The following is a 17,685-nucleotide window of genomic DNA, read 5'->3' as shown; positions in this document are numbered from 1 at the left end:
TATGTTATGAAAGCAAACATACATGTTTATTATAAACAGTAAGGGTATCATGCTTTAATTACATTTAAAAAAAGATCTTTTGTGACAAAGCCCCAGCTTCATAGTAATTTCAAAAAATGAATTGCAAAGCTCACTTGGAAGCTTCCCAAGACTTTGTTTTTAAAATGTCAGTTTCCATCAGCACCTATGCTAAAAAATTAAAAATTGATTTGACAGATGTACACTGGAAATTTTCTTTTGAAACTGAGGAAAAATACACCTATTTAATAAATTTCTATTTGAGAGATATTAGTAACTCAGTGAAACGTCCATCTTTGATATGGGGAAGTATAAATAGTTTCTTTACGCTGATGAAATTAGAAGTACAAATATTCCAATGTGTATGAAATAAGATTATTATTGTTGTTGTTTGTTTTATTATATGTTGTTGTTACTGGCATTACTGATTTCTTTTTGCATTTATTGTAGGGTTTGCTGAGAGCAGTCCATCATGAAGGCATACAGGTGCTGTCTCTCACTGAATTTCCATATGGTGAAAGAGATCTGTCACCTCATAAGCAAGAGCCAGAACCTTGGCTAGAGGAAAGAAAAGCTTTTCTAAGCACCATTTCATCTTTGAAAGATCTGATTGCAAAAATGCAACTTCATAGAGAAACTGAGGTATAAATGATGTCATAAGATCCTATCTAAATAAAAAATAATTTGTGATAACCTGATAAGACACATTCACAGTTCAGGTTTAAATGCTTAAATATAGTGTTATAAGGCAAAATATTTTAAATATATGCTGTAAAACTGCATATTGCACTTTATGGTAATAGTCTGTCTTAAATTACAGCTTGTGTTTATTCTTCTGTGCGTTGATATCTTTTGACTGTATAGATCCACCTTTTAAAAAGAATTCTATTTTGAAAGCATGTTCCAGGAGCACTTAAAGTAGATTTTTTAATGATGTTATTTATTGGTGTAGTAGAACTTAGATACTATTAAAAAGATATTGTAGTGAGAGATGTTGTAGTGAGAGAATTATTTAAAATACAACATAGTATTAATCAGTAATCTGTTAAAACTTTTTAGGACTTACTTGCCTGTTAAATTACCCCAGTTAGACTTTTGGATATATGTAGGTAGTTTGTATTACTTCAGCATTTTCTTTAGCATGCAAAGTGGGGAGATTAACTTCATGTCATTTAAAATGAAATCTTTTTCATACACAACGTCTGCACAGTGCTACATAGCTCTGTGACAGCCTAGGAACATACATGTAGCATAAAAATTAAAAGAATGATGTGATACAATAATATAAATAGTAACTACCCAGGCCTAAGCTTTCAGTTACAAAAAGTTAAACCCCTCCATCTAAAACACAGATAAAAGTTTAGCATTTCTGAATGCAGAAGAAATCATAACATATACAATAAATGCATCCATTTTTATGAATTAATGTTATACAGTTATTTAGTAAGAAAAGCTAAATATTCCATTGAAAATACACACTTTACATAAAATTGTAATGATGTAATCTTTCAGTTCTGCTGATTAAATTTGTTTTATACCACTGCAGATTTATGCAAGTCCCGAGTCTCCTGAAAATGTCTCAGACTGGCGAGGAGAACTTCTGCGTGCTATTCAACAGCTTTTTGTGAGGGAACAAAATGTTCTTCTTGCTGCATTTCAAACTGAACTGGCAGAACTGGGCACAAGAGATGCGGTGATATTGATGAATCAGTTAGAGCACAGACTACAAGAGCAGGTAATATAAACCATACTGTAGTCAAAGTGTTTGTCTACATTAGATTTTAATTTTGAATGTATAAATCCATTAAAAATATATGTATTAATAGTAGTTTTGACAGTCTAAGAGTGAAAACAAAGTCAGACTTGTAGAGAGAAGTGGTGTCTTTAAAAAAAAATTATGTGGTATGGAAAAGAGATTTTTGGGTGCATGAGTTATAATACAAATACAGCTTTCAGAGATCAATTTTAATTAAACAGAGCTGTCCTGAGCTAGATGTCATTAAGGTAATTAGAATTACTTTACATTGTGTAAGAGAAAAAGGTAGCTTGTATATATGAAGCAAGTTGTAAGAAGAGACAGTGCTAAGGCTGCTATGGGACAGAGAGAGGTCAGTTATCATGTCTGAAACATGGAAGGATTAGTAAGAAATATTACAGTTTGTCAGAAAACTGATAGTTCTTCTCATTCTGTAACTTTGGTGCCTAGTAGAGAAATAAAAAAATAGGTCTTCAAAATATTATAATATTGACTTAATTGAAAATGTTTTGAATGTGTATGCACTATGAATATATAAGTTAATGTGATATCAACATCATAGATATTATTATATTTTTATTATATTATTATTAGTTATTCTAATTAGATATTCTAATAAAATCTGGAGTTTTACTTTGAAATGTTTCTAATGCTAATAGGCTACTAACCAGAGAGCAGCAATGGATTGTCTTCAGAATGCAGACAGAAGAAGTTTGCTGATGGAGATTCAAGTGTTGCATGCTCAGATGAAAAGTAATCCAAAGAGAGAACAAGAGATTGATTCAAAAAGCCAAGGTGACTTCTCTGGTAATATATGAGTGTTTCCAAACGCTTTCATGGAAGTGCTCATAATGTTATAAGTTACAAAAATGCTGACTTTCTTTGCTCTCTGATTTTGACACGTTCTGAACATACATACTCTTCATCTTTTTCAATCTTATTCAACTAATCTTGAAAAAATTAAGATATAATCTGTGTTCTTATGACTTGTATCAAATTGAAAGTGATACAAAGTTATATTCAAATGCTATAAAAATTGAGCTTGTATTTTAAGGTTATTTTCCATGTATATGCTTCACTGTTTAGGTTCAACAGATTTGAAATTGTCTAAGTTGGATAGTCAGTCATAATGCAGAAACTAAGAAGCAATTAGAACGAAGAACAAAAAATTCAGAGAGCAGGTATACTTTAAAATTAAGTTAAAGCTCACTGTCAGTGTTTAGTCACAAAAACTGGGTCATAAGTATGCATATATAATATGCCTAACTTCAGTTATGTTAGTCATTATCCAAATTGTGCATATTGATATGGTTGCACACATTTTATAGCCTTTAAGAAGTTCAGGAGTTGAAGTGATTTTTTGAAAGTGTGAAAGGTATTCAAGTGCAAAAGGCATGATTTTGCTTTTATTCCACCTATGAAAGAATATATTTTTTTAAAGTATCACTCTTAATGATAGCCTTGTGGTTATGCTCTGGCTAGGGAAAGCTTTGGACAGTGTTTGTTTACGAAATAATTTCCCTATTGATGGTATTCTCATTAGAAACACTGGAGTATAATATGCAGCAGAAGCAGTTACAGCTACTGGAGATGCAAGTGGAGCTCCGGAGTATGAAGGACAGAGCAGCTGAGCTTCAGGAACAGCTGAATTCAGAGAGAATGATGGGCGCAGAGCTGAAGAATGAACTTGCACAAGCCAAACTAGAGCTTGAAGCAACCCTTAAAGCACAGCACAAGCACTTCAAGGACCTAGAAACCATCAGGTTGGCTTTCAGTTGGCAGTTCAGCTTTCTGTGTTGACTGTGAAGATTCTCTTTCTGTCATGGTTTGAGATTGCCCCCCCTGGGAGCCAGGGGGCCTAGAAGTGATTGGATGCCAGGGCAGTTCCCCCTGGAGGGTCAGTCACCACTCGTCTTGTTCGCTCCTGCTGAAAAATCATACATACACAACTGGCAAAAGTTGTTGGCAATCAGTCTGTGTCTGCTGTGTGTATGTGGGTGTGTGTGAGAGAAGGCCCGGGGGTGGCAGGGCCTCCTTCTTCCCCTTCTGGGGGGAAGGGGGGCCCTGCAGCCCCACAACTCTGCCTAAGCTTGGAGGCAGTATTTCTTTATTTGTGTAAAATAAATGTATATATACTTCCCCTTTCCCCCATAGAGGTGTCTGCCTGAAAATTTCTCTTCGGTGTTGAGATAAAATATTGGGAAGGGCTGGGGGAAGCCTGGAAATTGAATTTTGGACTTTTGTGGTGGTCTCAAACCACCACGTTTTCCTAATCTGAAATCATAATACTGATTTTATTAAGGGCATTGATCTCATGTAATGTAAATGCTTCTCGGTTTTTCTGTAAAACATATCTGAAAAAAAGTAGACTTTTTCTCCATTCAGTAAAAAATGTAATTCTATTCTTAGTTTGATTTAATGATTTATTAATATCAAGTTTCTTTTTAAATTTTGACACAGTAGGCTTCTGTATATGAGCTAATTAGTAGACCATATTTATTAAAGGTTTTTCTGCTTCTAAAACTGAACATGAAGAAAAAAAATCCAAAATTAAGATGACTGTGCAAGTACTTCCATAAGTAGTCCTAAGTGTTGCTTTGACATGGTTGGCAGCAGAGGTAACAGGCCAAATATTTGGTACTTAAGAAAACCATTATTATTTATGCCTGTACCAGAGAGATGTGCCCATGTACAGTATCTTAATGTTCAGCTCAGAGCTAACAAATTAATCTGGAGTTTGAATTAGGATTACTTTAAAGATTACCTTACAGCCTTTACAGACTATCAGGAGCAAAATTCCTTTGCAAACTGATGCAAAATTGATTTGCAAAAAATGAAAATTCAGGTCGTAGATTTTTTTTTTTCCCCCAGTATAAATTTCTTCTCTTGAGACACATGGCAGCAAGAAGCACATTCTTGCAGATTTTGGCCAGTGACTGGATTAGGTTGAACACTAACTGCCTCTGAGACACAAGTTAATAAAAAATGGCAGCTACCAGTATATCAGGATGGACACACTCTGTGGTTCTTGAGCTGTGCAACTCTTCTGGTTTTGAGCTAGTCTTGTTTTTCTAAATAGGCTTTTCTCTGTTACTATACTACACTGTTTTCAGTGCACAAGACAGAATAAATATCAAGTAACTGACCTTACTGTGGTAGGATTAGAGCCATTGCCTAACGTAAAGGTTGATCGTTTCTCTTTTAGGACTGAAGTTAAAGAAAAAGCAGCTGAGCTAGATATTCTCAAGGATACAATGGCCAATGAACAGAAAAAATCAAGAGAGCTGCAGTGGGCTTTGGAAAAGGAAAAAGCTAAAATAGAACGCAATGAGGAAAGAGGAAGAGAAGAGCTTGAGGTATTCCATAATCCCAAATGGCCTGGAACATCAAGGAATGAAATATATTGTTTTGGTTAATATTTCATCTCATCTTACATTTTTGTCCAATGCATGCTCCATGTTCTGTTTTCAACTGCAGCATTATATCATTTAGAGCTGAAGAAAGATGTATAGAATCTGTATGGCAAAGAAAGAAAAAAGCCCGATGCACGTTCCATTTAAATCAATAAGAATTCTACAATGCTTTTCAGGGCCAAAATTAAAAGATTCTGTAAGGGCCCTCAGTTATTCCACCAGACAGGATACTGCTAATGTGGCTACACCCAGCGCCCACCACAACCTAACTCATAAAATATAGTGTTTAAGAATATTATTTAAGGAAACATATTGTCTGTCTCCATTTTAAATGTCAGCAGTTTCACCTCATGAAAATCAAACTAGGGAGTTTACCTTTGGAGAAAATGCATTAGTAGCTTCTTTGGTACCTCCACAGTATTTGATATAGTGAGGGAGAGAGCAGGTATCCTAGTACAAGTATTAAGACAAAAAAGCAATCGTTTCAACAGCATAGATTTATTCGCATCATGAAATCTGAAGTTGAAAAATCATTTTCAGAGGTTTAGAAAGTAAAAGCAGCTGGCCAGCTTCAATTTCAGAAGTACAGCTTTTTGTGTCTCATTATAAAATATGTGTTACAACGAGTCTTTTATGAGATGATCTGATTTTAGAATAAAGATGCCTGTGATATATTTTAGTATCAGATGTAACTGCAGCATTCAGAGTATTGTTGCATTAATTACGAATAGCAAAACCTGTTAAGAGCAACATGTGTAGAGGTAGCAGATTTCCAATTTGCAGAAGATAATGAAAAGTAAACGCAAATGGCTTTAATTGGTTCTTCTATTTTCTTTTGAAAGGATTTAAAATTTTCTCTTGAAGATCAAAAACAAAAGAACTTACAGTTAACTAAACTTTTGGAGCAAGAGAAACAGCTGTCAACTGATCTGCAAGAGAAAATCGAATCCCAAGAAGCACTCAGTGCTGCCCAGCTGTCACGTGAGCGAGGCCGTAATTCTGAGTTGCAGGTGCTTCTTGAATCAGAGAAGGTTCGAGCTCTCGAAATAAGCAGTGCCCTAGAAAGGGAAAAGGAGCTATGTGCTCAGCTTCAAAGTGCTGAAGATAAGGGGCAAGCTGGAACACCTAATCCATCTGAGGAATTACTTAAAGAGCTACAAAAACAAATGGATGACAAACATGACCGTATAGTGGAGTTAGTAAGTGAGATGGAGAAGTATAAATTGGAATCTGTGCAAGTGAGACAGCAAATGGAGAAAGAAAGGCAGATGCACAGGAAAGCATTACAAGCAGAACAAGATGCTAACATAATAGCACAGAAGAAACTTCATGAACTGGAGTCCAAAGTAGAAGACCTTCAGTGGCAACTTGGAGAAAAGAAGCAAGAAGTTCATAAATTAGGGAATGAAACAAAGAAGTTGCAGGAAATAATCCAAGATCTACAGAAAAAAGAGCAGGAGAATGAAGGAAGAAAGGAAACTGAAAGGACACCAAGCCACAATCCAAATGAGGTACAGTAGGACTGAAAGCAATGTGTAATACTGAAATATGCAATTTAGCTTTAGTTCTTTTGCTCAGTTAACACTGTGTGTCTCTGTGCCTTTACTCAATCTATGAAATAGCCTGAAGATTATAGAACATGGGCACCAGGGAAAGGGAAAGCATTTGAGTTTGCTACCTAAAAGTATTCACACGCCTCCTCCTGAGAGTGAAGTTATAGAAGTGTGTAAGGAGGAGCGTGAGCAGGAGAAATGCATCTGGATGTATACACACACTTTGTGTCTCAGTATAGGACAAGAACATTCCCTGCAACCAGTTGCAGGAATGAGCTATTCCTACTAAGAAATGCTCCAGGTCAGTGCCCTTAATCTTTAGTTCATAAACCACAAAGGGTCTTTGAAACATTTAAAAATGATCTTCCAACAGCTTCAATAAATAAATGAGCAAGCAATCAAACAAGCATATGCATGAGTACGTGTATGTTAGCTAACAAAATAGAAAAAAGAAATAAAGGTAAAAAATCAATTTAAGAATTTATCCTAATTTTTTGATGAATGAAAGTTGGAAACTGTTGTTTTTCTCTCTCATAAAAAGTTTGGGAAGTTTTAAAATTATTTTTAAATTACTTTTAAAACTTTTAGAAACTTCCCTGTACACACAAAGTGTTGCTGGGTGAGTGATTTGTGAATAGTCAGAGAAGGGGTTGACAGGAGACTTGCCTCTTTGCTGGCCATGTTTTTGCCCATCTTGGCATCATTCCATGCTTTTTGTGAGTTATCTATCTGTGGAGCCAGGAAGGAGATTTTTCTCTCCATCTAATTTGGCTACTGGTTTTAATCTTCTGAAACATTTGAAACTACTTACAGCTAGAGGCAGGATGTTGACCATATTGGTAACTGTGACATCAGCAGCCCTCCTGCCATGCTTAGTTTGTGCACCTTGTTCTTCTGCACAGAGGTAACTGCCAGCACTGTGGTCAGTGAATAGTCTTCCTGTGGATCAGGTTGACAACAGCTGTTGGGTTTTTTTTCCTGTCCTCATCAGCAGACAGTATGATCTGCTTTCCAGGATCTGCCTGGAATTTCAAATAATGATTCTTCTGCTGCTTCCTGTGACATTTACAACACACTGCTTTGGTATCACACTGTAGTCAAACAGCCAGTGGCAGAGCCGTGGACTCAGGTTTCCTTGTGAGGGATAGCAGTTTTTCCATGGCAGTGTTTGGAGGTTGTTAGTGATGAATGCATCTTCAGGGCATTGCTTGGCTTGTGGCAGCACTGGTGGTGTGGTTGCCTGTGACTGTGGACTGACCACCTTGACCTTCCAGCCCCTCTTCTTCTGGCACTGAATTGGTCACCAAAACACTTAGGCCCAGTTGCCCAAATTCCATGTACCACTGGTAAAGTAGCTGCTGGTGGAAGAAACAGAAAGGCTTGGTGACTTCCTGCTGACTGGGTTCACACTGTAGCTCTATGATTGCTAGGTCTTAGTCAAGAAAGACATCACACTATGCCTTTCACAAATGATAGTTTAGGGGTACACTACAGCAGTGCTGTAGTCACACTAAGGCTCTTTCTGTGTCAGAATTGTTTGTTCTTCAGTTTCTGGTTGTGTTTCAGAATCATATGTTTTCATTATACAGCACTGGATCACATACATTCTGTATATATATAAAACCACATATTTCTTTCCAGACTACTTGGGATACACCCAATGACAGAACAAGAAATTGGGTTCTCCAGCAAAAAATGGAAGGAGCTGAGACAAATGAATTGACCTACCACACGCTGACAGGAGATTTCTCTGCTGCTACTGAAATTCTGGAAAAAGTCAGACAAACTCTGCAAAGTGCATCTCCAAAGCTGAAGCAGTTGGCTCGGAAAGCTGCTAGCAGGTTTGACCAGTCTTCAGCTGTTTGGTTTTGTTAATAGCAACCAGCAAGCTAATATTTTGGGTTTGAATCATAATCCACAGACTGCAGGATTTAACTGAGTTTGGGTTTATTCTACTTTTATAGTGTATGCTGCTACTTGAGATATACTGATGGAAGACAGGATCACAGAGTATTAAGTGCTGCTTTAATCTTACATGTTTAACAGGATCCTTTAGAAGTAACAGCAGTATTGTCTTTTTTTCTCTGAAAAGTGATAAGGTTTATCTGGGTATGGTGTAGGTAGATGAATTTAAAACAATTCAGTAATTAAATAATTCATAATGTATAAGGGGAAGAATATAGGGATTATTGTTCTGAATCAACCCCAGGAAAAAAAAATATATGGTAAAGTGAAACTGATCTTGATTCTTTTTTTTTTCATTATCTTCATAAGATTAAAAAATAATATAGTACCAGGTCCATGGGAGGTTTGAATCTGTTTTTATTTTGCTGTGATGGTAATTTAATATTAAACATTCATTCATTCATTTGGGCAAAGCAGAATGTAGTATATCTCGAAAATTCCCTAAGATTTTCCTCACACAGATTCAATAGATTTGTGGGAAGCAGAACCACTATTTTAAATGTGCTTCATGTAGAACATCCTTGTCTGCAAATGAGTGGAAGCTGTTCTATACACATTTTTTATCAAATCGAGACAATTTAGTTTAGAGTTGTTGGGCAGTCTTGGAAATGTTGCCATGTCTCCAGTAACTGTGCTGAAGTGACTTGCTAAAGACCCAGTGCGTAGGGATCCATGGAAAGTCCTGTTGGGCTGGCTCATGGTGTCAGACTGCACCTGCTGTTGAAACTGTCCCTTTTGTTTCAGATTACAGTTTGAAACAGCAGATGATCAAGATTTCATTGCAGTACAAAGTGCTATTGAAGAAGTTATTTCTGAACTTAAAATACTGCCTGGATTGTCCTGTCTGGGAGAGGTGAGAGTGCAATGTTGTAACTTTGGTGGGAGAGTTTGGATGATGAGCTGTGAGCAGAAACTAGCAAGGAGTTTGTTAAGCCTATACTTATTTGGGTCTGTGCTTTGTAAAGGAAAACTCCAGTAAGTGTTCTGAGTGGAGTTGGTAAAGTATAAAAACCCCTTCCCTTTTATTTTTTTTCAATTTTAAATACTTTAAAGGTGATTTTTCAACTTTCAAATTAAAACTTTTTCAGTTTCATTATAAAATTTTTAACCTCATGGCTTTTTCTTTAAGAAAAGATATTTTCCTTTCAGCAGTATTCCTGTAACTGAGTAAATTTTGCTCAGTACTTCCTGATATTAAAAGCAACATTTAATATTTACTGTATTGTGTTGATACAACACATTTGCTTAAACTGCCCTGTATTTACCAACAGAAAGGCCATTTGAAGATTGAGTAGCATGCACTTGGTGTAAAAAATGAAGTGAGGCAATCTGTTACAAAGAATTCAGCAATACCTGATTTTTAAGTGAACTTGGCTTGGTCCTTACCTGTATTTTAAGCAAGTGTTTTCAAAGTGACTTGAAAAAAGCTTTGAGGCACTTCTTTTCCTCAAAGTTAGATAAACATAAACATAGTAGAAAAGCTTTGCAAATTGTTATAGCTGGTACAGTTGAGCTTGTATGAAAACATTCTATTATAACGTACAGGATAAGTGTAGACAAGGAAGTCACGGTTAATGTATTGTTTACATGTACACTTTATTTAAGTTGCTACAAAGTTATTGTCATTATCTAAAAAAGTTCTTCACTGTAAGCCAGTCATTTTCAAGTTGGCAACTTTAATCTAATACAAGTTGTGTTTGGTTTTCTTTCTCCCTTGTAGCTGAAGCTAGTGCTACCACCTGGGACTCCATCTAGCTCACTGACTGAGAGGCTGCTGAGACAAAATGCTGAGCTGACGGGCTTTGTCAGCAAACTGAGTGAAGAAAAGAATAATTTGAGGAATGCTGTTATGAAATTGGAGGAAGAACTGAGAAGATACCAGCACAGACAACCTTCTGGAGACTACGTATGTCTTTAGTGGTGCTGATATAATGGGTTAGGTATAGAGTCTTGGCTTCCCTCTGCGGAGTAAAGGGGTGTGAGTTGTTCTTGTTCGGTGGTCAGTGTATCTCAACTCCCTGTGTTTAGTGTAAACTTTGTGATTTTACCCAGCTGCTTTTTGTTAACTTCTCTTTGCTTTTAAATGCACTTTTCAATCTGTATCACCATGTTAAGTAGCAAATAGATCCAGATAGCTTCAGGCTCATGAAGCTAGTATGATCCAACTGAGGGTGTGGGTTTTTTTGGAGAAGCTGTGTTTTTCTGGGACATTGATCGAGCTCCTAAACTCACTGCTTTTCAGGTGTCAGAATGCAAGGATGGCCTCAGATCCAGTCAGTGGATAGTTTTTCTCTCATTAATTTTATGAGCTTTTCATAAAAAACCAACTACTAGAATAACACAGCTTAAATTTTTCCAAACTGTGTGGTTCAAATTCAGTTTCTTTTGTCTTCAGTCTTCTAGGCGCTCATCGGATGTTGGAGTTAATATTGATACTCTTGTTGCCTCTGAGAAGGAAACTTGGAACAGAGAAAGGCTGTCACTGCAGAAATCTTTGAAACAAGCCGATGCAGAGCTCTCCAAGCTGAGAGCAGAGCTCAGGAGTGAGACTTTCCTCAGAGAACTGGGATCCGATTCTGAAAATGCTATTTTAAGGGTAGGAAGACTTTTTTGCCCACATAGTAACTGCAGCTACTTTTTTCATTTTTATTTGGGCCTATTTTTCATTGTGTTCACTCTGCTTATTCAAAGGAAACAGGTATTAATTCAGTTTTAAAATGTTCATCCTCAGATACCAGACTGTTAGTTTTTCTCCCCAGGAATGACATGTAAGCACCTACATTGTCCTTTTGTGTATGCTCTGTTTCTTGCTGCTTAGGTGATCCTCACATTATGAAGCTGCATTCAACAAGTGTGAGCAGCTGTGCAGTTGCTGATAGTGAGAAATGAATAATCACAGAAATGCTGTAGAAGTAACGGTGTCAAGAGACTTCTAACCATAGTCGTTCTTGGAGCTTATGGGGCCTTTTGTCTTTTTTAATTGTTGCAGAGAATTTATGGCAAATACCTACGAGCAGAGAGCTTTCGGAAAGCTCTCATATATCAGAAAAAATATTTGCTGCTGTTACTAGGCGGATTCCAGGAGTGTGAAGAAGCCACACTGGCCCTCATAGCACGGATGGGTGGACAGCCCTCCTACACAGACCTCGAAATCATCACCCATCATTCTAAGGGTTTTACACGATTTCGCTCTGCAGTCAGAGTGTCCATCGCAATTTCAAGGTAAACTGGAGGAAGTAATATTTTGAACAGATGTGACTATGCAGTTTAATAAATGCTTTTCTAGCTCTCTAGTGAAATCTAGGACTTGTCATATTCCATCCTCTTTAAATGATGCGTTTTTGGTATTCATGAATATAGGTAGATACTGTGTAGGGTAAAAAGTTGAGCAGAGCATGGTAAAATCTGTAATAGGAATAAGCAGTCTGATTATAGTTGAAGAGGGCTCTGTATTTGATAATCACTGATGGAGTGCACTGTTAAAAAAAATTATTAGCAATTCTAGGGATTGCATTTACTTGCAAAGGTTTTTTCTGCAACTTCATTTCCTTTAAAGGTTAAATTCTTACACATAAGTATAATGCAGATTTAGGAACTAATTTTCTCCATCTAGGCAGTCCTTTGAATTTCACAAGACTAAGGATAAGGAGGAATCAACAAGGAAGAAAAATTAAAGTTTATTACTGCATTGTACTACCATGTTGTAACAAACCTTCACAAAGGTTTGAATCCCCAAGCACTTCTGCTTGCTATTGTTCTGAATTCAAAGAACTATTCATGTACCTATTATAAGTGAGGTTTTTACTTGTAGCACTCTGCAGTTGCAGTTTTGGGGCTGTGACAGGGCAAAAAAGTATAATTAATATCATTTTAAAATGCTGACGCACTGTTGCTTAGGTGCTTGAGCCATTTGCTGTCCACTTCAACCTATGCAGCACCTCTGGAATCACTGGAATTGCAGAGGTGAAGCTGAAAGCAGGCTTGGACAAAAGCTGGTCTTTCTTAGGGATGTGTATAAGGATGTTTTCTGTTTTAGACACCCATCCATTAATTTTGCTTGCTGTTCAAGAAATTCTTATACCTCCTAGAATACAAGGAGCAGATTATTTTTATCAGACTATTTCATTTATCCTGAAGCTGGTTTTTTTTTTGTTTTATTTTTTTAATTTGAAATGCAGAATGAAGTTCCTGGTTCGTCGATGGCACAGAGTTACAGGTTCTGGTATTCTGAGTATCAACAGGGATGTCTTTAGCCAGAACACAGGTAAATCATAGTCCAGTAATGACTGAAGAGATGGTATTTACAAGTCACACCACTGCTTAATTGAAATGGTTTTTAATTTATATTTTTGTCATGCAGAATGAATGGGGGCTGTTCCCCCTTCCTTTTGCTATAATTGTTTGGATTAATCTGTTTCTCAGTTTTCTGAGTTTCCATGCTCAGCACAGACACTAACCTATTTGCTTTCTCTTCAGTCTTGTTTTACTCCATTGTGGGTGGGATTTAAAAAAATATGGAAGCTTTCCCTACGGAGTGTGTTCATGAAAGCAATTTTAGCTGCATCATTGGAGTTTTTCTAGGAGATCTGCACCTTGGCCTTTTCTTCAGAACAAAAGCTTATCATTTTTTTGCTATAGCTTAAAGTCTGGGAAATAATGGTTTTCTGATTGCTTTTTTGTAGGACTCTAAGGAGAATCAGAAGCTTCTTTATTATTTACTGACTCTCTAGGGCTGCACTAAAACCCTTGCTCAATCTGTCAGTTTTCTCATTGACTTCAGTGAGGCCAGAATTCCACCTCTGCTTCTCCCTGAGGGAGTCTGAAAGTGGTCTACATTTGTTAAATACCATTTTTGTGATATGCAAACAGAAAACTCACATTTGAGATTCCCAGTAAAGTGCAAAAGATGTTAATTTCTTTTTAGTTTTCAAGACATTGCTTTTTGTTTTTCTAGGTAATGAATTACGGCCTGATTCATTCTCTGGTGGCATGGATCTTTATGGAGAACAAAGACATTCCTATAGATCCAGGTCAGGCATGGAGTCTCCTAGATCTCCTGTAAACTTTCAACATACGTACGTTTTATTTATTATTCTCTGTCAGACACTGTTTAACTAAATGAAAGCATCAGTGTTTACTGCTAAGGTTTGTAATCTTTGATGCTGTAAGATTTAACTTTTTTTGTAAGGATATATAAAAAATTATGTCTCAGGCATTCAATGTGCGATTACTCATCACCTGATCAAGGCCAAAGCTTGCACACTTCTGAAGACTGGTTTGCGTCATGTTCTCGGCACTGGCAGAGATCCTGGTTGGAGCTGTGGTTACCTACACCTGTAGGGTCTGGGCTTTGCAACCAAGCAGTCCTGCCCAACCTTCTGGTTGGCAGCAGTGTGGTGTGGAGAGGGGCTGCTTCAGGTGCCCTCAGCCAAAGGAGGGGAAAAGCAGGGCTGCCCACAGTGGTTGAGATCACCTGCTTACTGTGGGCAGGGAGGAATTGCTGCAGCCTCAGGACCAGAGTGTGGGTGGAAGCTGTTTGGCAGCTCCACTGCTTGTTCTTGTTCAAATACCTTTGGTTGGCTGCCCTATGCTGTGATACCAGAGGCATCAGTGAGTCAGATGCCTGTGAAACCGGATATTTTTCCTCCAGGGCAATGTTTTATGAGTGCCATCAGTCTTTGATGAGCTTATATGAAGTTGTGAGCTCAGATCTTCACTGAGTATCAGATTTGAGCCATTTTGGTTTTTCATTTTCATGTATATGTATTCATTTTCATTCATCTGTATAATCTTAGTCTGTGATGACTGTAACAGTTTACATGGAAAAAACACTCTAATCTGTTATAGCCACTGTTGACTTTTACTTATAGAGAATAATGACAAGAGGTAGAATCCTGTAAAGGTGGTGGTGTCCTTGTTCACACAAGCTTCTTAATAGAAAGCAAACTTTCACATACCATGGCTTCCACTGCAGTCTCAGTAGAAATTTGCTGGTCAGTCCTTGTCTCAAAGAAATGCAGCAACAAATCAGGTGTAGTGAAGACGAGTGGGCAGAGTGGTTTCTCTGGGGGAGGCAGTATGATGGCTTGGGCAATAAATGGCAGGAAGATTACATGGGTATGATGTGCTGGCTACCACATGGGTAAGCTAGGGGACGTGCAGGCCAGACCATAAAGTATCCCTACCTACAGTAATTTGCTGTGTCTGCTGAAATTTTTACTTGAAAGTTCACTTTTTGACAAGTTGTGTGTGTTGTTCTGCCCCTAGGTTCCATGGGATGCACGCTGATTTAAACCCAGTCTCTTTCACCTGTTCTCAGCTGCAGAACTACGATCCCGAAAGAGCTCTGACAGATTACATCCATCGGCTGGAGGCACTACAGAAGCGACTTGGCAGCGTGCAGTCAGGTAAGGGCACAGGTAGCCCTCCCTGTGGCTCCTGGGAGCACAAGGCACACTTCCAAGTGTGTGCTGGTTCTCTCAAAATAACATGCAAACAACAAACAACTTTGATTTTAGGCATTTTCAGCCTTAAGAGGCATTTTTCTGAGCTGTAGCAAAAAGCTCATGAAGATTATAAAATTCTTTGAAGAGACATACAAGTGTGCTGTAATTATAGATTTTGAGTTTATTGATAACACTTTAACTTCCCTGATTTCTAATAAATGTGCAAGGATTCAGCTGGCATCTTACTTAGATTGTAAGCTATATGAAGAAAAACGTACCCAAAGACAGGGATGTGGAAGTACAAGGGGAATTTCTTCTCCTACCACTCTGAACTACAGGAGTTACAGCTGTTTTGTCACATAGATTATGGCCAATTTTGTGCTGCAAAAGGAATACATAAAATAAATTGCTAGAACAATAGGATGAAATTTATCAACCTTGATTTTTGAAGTTCCTGTGTTGAAGTCTTACTTCAGCACAAAATCCATCATTTGGAGAAGCTCTGTTCTTAAAAGATTTGACCTTTAAATGCCCCTTCCAACCCAAACTATTTTATGGTTTTCCATGTAAAATCTTTCAAGCTTATTCAGCTGAATGTCACTGATGCATCTTGGTATACTTGTTCCAAGTAATCTTAATGGAAATTTTTCTCCATCTTACAGGTTCGACATCATACACTCAGTTGCACATGGGTATGAGAAGATAATAATACCCTTCAACATCTCCATCACTGGCAGTGATGCTAACAGATTGCCTTCTGTAAATCTGTGCTCTTTCTGTGCTTTTGTACAACGTGTATATTGTGGGACCAATATGAACACAGCTATACGATTGTATACAGTTCCATCCTGGCACACCCACGTAGACTGGGATTTATGTATGTAGGCACTTTGTGTTCATGGAAAAAAAAAACAACCAAACAAAAAAAACCCTCCAAACAAACAAAAAACCCAAAAAAATCCCCCCAAACCCAAAACAAAAAAACCCCCACCATTAAATTACATGTATATTTGTGGAATGCTAATTTAAATGATTAACTTATGAAGTGTGTATTTATGAAAAGGGTGCGAAGATGAAACTTGTGTATTAATTAAATTGAGCTACATTCAGCAAAGTTTACTTGCACTTTTTCTGGCAAGGCTACTGAAATTACATTGACTCTCATAATATTTGCTACTGGCAGTGCAGACAGAATATCACTTGTAGAGACCTATTTTTGTAATGGTAGAAGTTTTGAATTTTATGGGTATTTTGTCAAAGTACTGAAATAAAGATGACCATGCTTCTAACTGTGTTCAAGGACTGCTCTCTTATTTACACGGAACAAGTTGCTCCTACCTGTGGTCCTGCTTGTAGTGGCTGCAGCTTTACTTTTTACAGATTCCAAAGCACTGCTACTAAAGAGAAGGACAGGTACAAATCTGGCTTCTGCAGTTCCTGGTCATATCTGCTGATAGGGCTGGAAGAGAACATCCTGCACTCCCTCAGCTGCCATGACTGATACAAATACAAGGTTTTGTAACTGAGTTCAGACAGGAAAAACAGGACAAAGCCCTTGCTACACTGTGCACTAATAAAGGGGGGAGGGAGCTCTTAGCATGACTAATTGAAGTTGCTTTAGTACAAAATTACTTACAAAAGCTTTTCAAAAAGAACTGACAGAGTTGGGCACAGAAAACATCCCCAAGAGGTTTGTTTACAAATTTAATTCAAAAGTCACGTGAGCCAGAGCTCATTACCATTTATCATCACCACTTTTGAACCATAAACCATTTAACAATCCTGCATGATTGGTCCATCAGTACCAAACTGGACAACATTCAGCTATTTCACTTAATTTGTGACCCTTTTATACACAAACATCTTTTTTACGAAATTCATGGGTTTAGATCATCATATTGTTACTTTCACACTGTACATCGAGCTTCCAGAGATCACTATTTTCAGAACTTTTTTGTAGAGAATTATTTGTTGCTTTCTGAACCTAAGCATTTTACCACTACTTCAAGTTAGACAGTTAAATGACCTAAGTCTTTTCAAGAATAACTGTCAACATTTTGTACTCTGCCTGAGTACTCTACTACTGAGCTGTACAGTAACATTTTGTTAAATCAGCCAAGACCATCCCTCACTTGCATGGAACAGAATCATAAATGCCAAAGGAAGGGCACCACCAAGTACATTCCCCTGTGGTGCCTGTTCCCTGATGGACTTACTGAGATTGAGTGCAGAGGTAAGGTATTCAGCCTTGCCCCTTAGTTATTTGGGGTAAGTAATCTTCAATTATTTTTCAAAAGTAAAAGGTTCCACTTGTAGAAATCACTTATTTCTTCATTAAAGAGCTGGCATGCATCTTAAAAGTGTTACACCAATAGAAAAGACACTTTTGCTTTAAAAATACAATGAGAAAGTTGTAGAACAAGCAATTATACACAGCAGCAGTAAATGGTGGGGGCAAACAAAACAGATGCAAAAACTTTGCATTTGGTAGATGACTTTTGCTTCCCTAACAGTAGATGCAACAGCTTCCATTT

General features: G+C 37.4%; 1 protein-coding gene across 3 annotated transcripts in view; it reads left to right on the top strand.

The window, feature by feature from the left end:
- AKAP9 (A-kinase anchoring protein 9) overlaps positions 1 to 16,445 on the top strand; it is an 87,647-nt gene extending 71,202 nt beyond the window's left edge. For 2 of the 3 annotated variants that reach the window (XM_018075297.3, XM_018075298.3), the window contains 15 exons: positions 469 to 660; positions 1,565 to 1,753; positions 2,434 to 2,581; positions 3,318 to 3,537; positions 4,980 to 5,130; positions 6,030 to 6,698; positions 8,382 to 8,581; positions 9,450 to 9,558; positions 10,426 to 10,611; positions 11,101 to 11,301; positions 11,695 to 11,927; positions 12,884 to 12,969; positions 13,660 to 13,780; positions 14,973 to 15,112; positions 15,814 to 16,445. In XM_018075297.3, the coding sequence (XP_017930786.3) occupies positions 469 to 660; positions 1,565 to 1,753; positions 2,434 to 2,581; positions 3,318 to 3,537; positions 4,980 to 5,130; positions 6,030 to 6,698; positions 8,382 to 8,581; positions 9,450 to 9,558; positions 10,426 to 10,611; positions 11,101 to 11,301; positions 11,695 to 11,927; positions 12,884 to 12,969; positions 13,660 to 13,780; positions 14,973 to 15,112; positions 15,814 to 15,857 (2,889 nt within the window). In that variant the 3' untranslated portion in view covers positions 15,858 to 16,445. The remainder of the gene's footprint in view (positions 1 to 468; positions 661 to 1,564; positions 1,754 to 2,433; positions 2,582 to 3,317; positions 3,538 to 4,979; positions 5,131 to 6,029; positions 6,699 to 8,381; positions 8,582 to 9,449; positions 9,559 to 10,425; positions 10,612 to 11,100; positions 11,302 to 11,694; positions 11,928 to 12,883; positions 12,970 to 13,659; positions 13,781 to 14,972; positions 15,113 to 15,813) is intronic. The other variant, XM_018075299.3, reaches the window with a different exon arrangement.
- Positions 16,446 to 17,685: the final 1,240 nt, after the last annotated feature.

The sequence above is a fragment of the Manacus vitellinus genome, unplaced genomic scaffold, assembly GCF_001715985.3.
Source record: "Manacus vitellinus isolate BGI_N305 unplaced genomic scaffold, ASM171598v3 scaffold_3_pilon, whole genome shotgun sequence".
Taxonomy (NCBI): Eukaryota; Metazoa; Chordata; class Aves; order Passeriformes; family Pipridae; genus Manacus; species Manacus vitellinus.
The sequence above is the reverse complement of the archived record's forward strand: the minus strand, read 5'-3'. Positions and strand labels throughout refer to the sequence as shown.